The sequence below is a fragment of the Marmota marmota genome, unplaced genomic scaffold (assembly GCF_001458135.2).
Source record: "Marmota marmota marmota unplaced genomic scaffold, marMar, whole genome shotgun sequence".
Classification (NCBI taxonomy): domain Eukaryota; kingdom Metazoa; phylum Chordata; class Mammalia; order Rodentia; family Sciuridae; genus Marmota; species Marmota marmota.
The window spans coordinates 256,220-259,914 of NW_025999862.1; the positions used below are offsets into that span (position 1 = coordinate 256,220).

At 35.0% G+C, this 3,695-nt stretch overlaps 1 protein-coding gene across 9 annotated transcripts in view; it reads left to right on the forward strand.

Annotated features, from left to right (window-relative positions):
• Cfap70 (cilia and flagella associated protein 70) overlaps window positions 1-3,695 on the forward strand; it is an 87,302-nt gene that overhangs the window by 16,128 nt on the left and 67,479 nt on the right. For 8 of the 9 annotated variants that reach the window (XM_048809005.1, XM_048809008.1, XM_048809009.1 and 5 more), the window contains one exon: window positions 2,109-2,288. The exons of the other annotated variant lie outside the window; for it this stretch is intronic. In XM_048809005.1, the coding sequence (XP_048664962.1) occupies window positions 2,109-2,288 (180 nt within the window). The remainder of the gene's footprint in view (window positions 1-2,108; window positions 2,289-3,695) is intronic. 9 annotated transcript variants of the gene reach the window in all.

Genomic DNA, 3,695 nt, shown 5'->3' on the forward strand with positions numbered 1-3,695 from the left:
TTTTTTTTTTTTTTTTTTTTTTTTTTTTTTTTTTTTTTTTTTAGAAAGAGAGAGAGAGAGAGAGAGAGAGAGAGAGAGAGAGAGAGAGAGAATTTAATATTTATTTTTAGTTCTCGGCGGACACAACATCTTTGTTTGTATGTGGTGCTGAGGATCGAACCCGGGCCGCACGCATGCCAGGCGAGCGCGCTACCGCTTGAGCCACATCCCCAGCCCCAAAATCCTACCTTCTAAGAGCTCACAATCTATGGATATAACCCAGTGTGATGAAATGGTGGTGGGGGGACATGTGGGCACAGAGCAGATATTGTTGGTTTTGCCCAGGAGTAGATATAAGAAAGGCTTAGCTATGGAAATTCTTCTGAGCTGTGTGCTGATGAATCAATAGTATATGAAAGCACATAGCACACTTAAAGACATGTAGCCAGACTCTGGCTAAAGATTTCTAATTCAGCAGTTCTATCCCAGATCCCTGTCGTGAATTGTAGAATTCATACTTTACAGCCACCTGCTATATTTCTCTCTAATGTTACCCCATAGGCACCTAAAATTCAACATTACAAGTCTAAACTCAGTATCTTTCCTAAAACGTACTCTTCCTTTTTTCTTAGTTCTTTTGACTGGTGGCATCACCTAGCCATGAAATCAGAGTCCAGAATCTGTCACATTCCTCAGATCCCAACCTCAACCAGTTTCCAAATTCACCTTTCACTAAATCCAGCCTTTTCCATCTCCTAAATTTCTTCATATTCTTCCTGGAATCACTCCTGCTTGTTATTGCCCCATCATCTCTTATCTGAATCATTATCAATAATCTTGTATCTGCCTTTTCCTCTCTCCAGTTCACCCTTCCTACTGCTTGCACAGTGACTTCAAAGTGAATTTGAGGGGCTGGGGTTGTGGCTCAGTGGTAGAGCGCTTGCCTAGCACATGCGAGGCTCTGGGTTCAATCCTTGGCACCACATAAAAATAAATAAGTAAAATAAAAATATCAAAATACCAACTATAAAAACTAAAAAAAAAATTTTTAAGTGAATTTGATGGTGACTGGACATGTAGCTCAGTGGTAGAGCACTTGCCTAGCATGTACAAGGCCCTTGGTTTAATCCCCAGGAACACACACATACACACACACACACACCACAATGAATTTGATCACATCTCTTATCTTACCCTTCTTAGTATATGGTGTGGTTCATGGGTTCACCACTCTACAGTGTGTACAGTCTAAACTGTGTACAGGTTTAGATCCAGATGCCTTAGTGGCCATATGACATCTTTGTAATATCTCCCAGCACTCCTGTCCTTGTATTTTATGTTCTAAATCCTGAACTACTTCTTACACAGGTGAATGGAATACACCATACTGTTTCAGTCTCCTTTTGCATCAACTCTTCTTTTGATCCAGAATTGTTTTATTTTTACATCTTTACTTATCTAGGTTGCAAACTGGTATTCATCCTTTAAAAGTCAACTCAGGGGGGCTGGGGCTGTAGCTTAGTGATTGTTTGCCTAGCACATTGAGGCCCTGGGTTCAATCCTCAGTACCATATAAAAATAAATAAAAATAAAGGTGTTATGTCCATCTACAATTAAAAATTTTAAAAAGAGTTAAAAGAAAAAGTTTCAACTCAGATGTCATCTCTAATTCCTCCCTAGCTCATTAATCAATTATTCATATCTTCCTTGGTGCTTCTCAACTAGAGCATTTTGTATATAGGTCTCTTAATACGAGTTTCATGATGAAAGAAACACTATCTTCATCTTTATATCCCTAGTGCTGTAGTAAAGTGAAAACATCTAATTATCAATCAACACATATTTTAAACCTACTTCGTATTATATTCTGTGTGAAAATGTTAGAGATATAGAAAATATTACTATTTTTAATTAACAAATTAATTAATAAAATCCTGTTAATTAAGCTTAACAGTGATATGAGATAATGGGGAAAAAAGGAAAGCCAATGGCAAAAATTTTTTAAATGCTACATAATTTTATTCTTTTATTTTGTATGGTGCTGAGGGTCAAACCCAGGGTCTCATGCATTGTAGGCAAGCTCTCTACCACTGAGCTTCAAACCCAGCCCTAATTTTATTCCTTTATAGCAATGCAGTCTTGAAGTTAAAGTATCTGTGGCAGAGCCCTTACTGACTGCAGCACAGGTCTTGGGGAGCAATCTACTGAAGGTCACGTTGGAGGGTGCCTACTCTGTGCCTGAATCCTTCGTTCCAACAGGGACTCAGCAGAACTACATGGTTGGTCTGCAGGTTCCATCACTTGGAGAGGTAAAGCCCTATCACCAGACATTTATATAGCATCAAATGTGTCTACACTCATATGGCTGAGATTCGCATCAACTAAGCATTAATTCAAAACATTATTTTATTAATTGCTGAGATTTATGTTAGACTTAAAAATAAAGTTTATTTCTGTTTATATACATATTTTTATATTTATAATTAACATGGTCATTGTATATATTACATATAATTTTTATTAATAGCATATGCTTATTGTAGAATATATGTAAGATATTTAAAAATTTCAGTATGTGTTATTGTTATGCATGTATTTTGTGGGTTTTATACAGTGTATTTTATTATACAGAGCTTTCTCTTAATTCCAGGTTATTTTCTTAAGCCAAATTTCTAAATGTAAGAACTAGGTATGAGTTAATTTTTGTATATTGTGTTAGGTAATGGCACAATATTATTCTTTTTCATGTGACTATCCAGTTTTTCCATCACCATTGGCACCCTTAATTTTGACAATTTTTGTCAGCATTCTTATTGTTATGAAGTAACAGATTTTCAAAGGCCCTTATCCTGCTATTCTGTAAGTGCCAGACTTTTATAAAAGATTTTTAAGTTTAACCCAAAGAAATAGAATTATTAAATTTCTCATATGTAGATTTTTTAAAAAAATGTTTATTTTTTAGTTGTAGTTGGACATAATACCTTTATTTTACTTATTCATTTTTATGTGGTGCTGAGGATCGAACCCAGGGCCTCACACATGCTAGGCAAGCACTCTACCACTGAGCTACAACCCCAGCCCTCTCATATGTAGATTTTAAATTTTATTAGAGGCTGCAAAATTACTTTCCATACTTGTACCAATTTACATTCCTCATCAACAATGTATAATACTATTTCAATTCATAATTTTGTCAACACTTGATATTTTTAGACTTTGCTTTTGCCAATCTGTGGTATTTCGTTGCTTTAATATACATTTCACTGATTAATTAATTAATTTATTTTTGGTACTGGGGATTGAACCCAGGGGCACTCAACCACTGAGTCACATATCCAGCTCTTTTTATTTTTTGTTTTGAGGTAGGGCCTTGCTAAGTTGCTGCAACTAGCCTTGAACTTGTGATCCTCCTGCCTCAGCCTCCAGAGTTACAGGGATTACAGGCATGCACCACTACACCCAGCTTCACTGATTATTAATTATACAAAGCTTATTTATTTTTAAATGTTGGATTTTTCAATTTGCTTTTCTATAGATTGACTATTCTTATCTTTTGCTAATTTCCATTGCAAATAAGCTTTAGATAAATTAAAGGATATGAAAATAAATGCCTATAAAATCATCAGATTTTGTTTTTTCAAAGGATAATTTTTAAACAAATGTAATTGCCTCATATACAAAATGACAGTCTTTTTTTTTTTTTTTTTTTTTTTTTT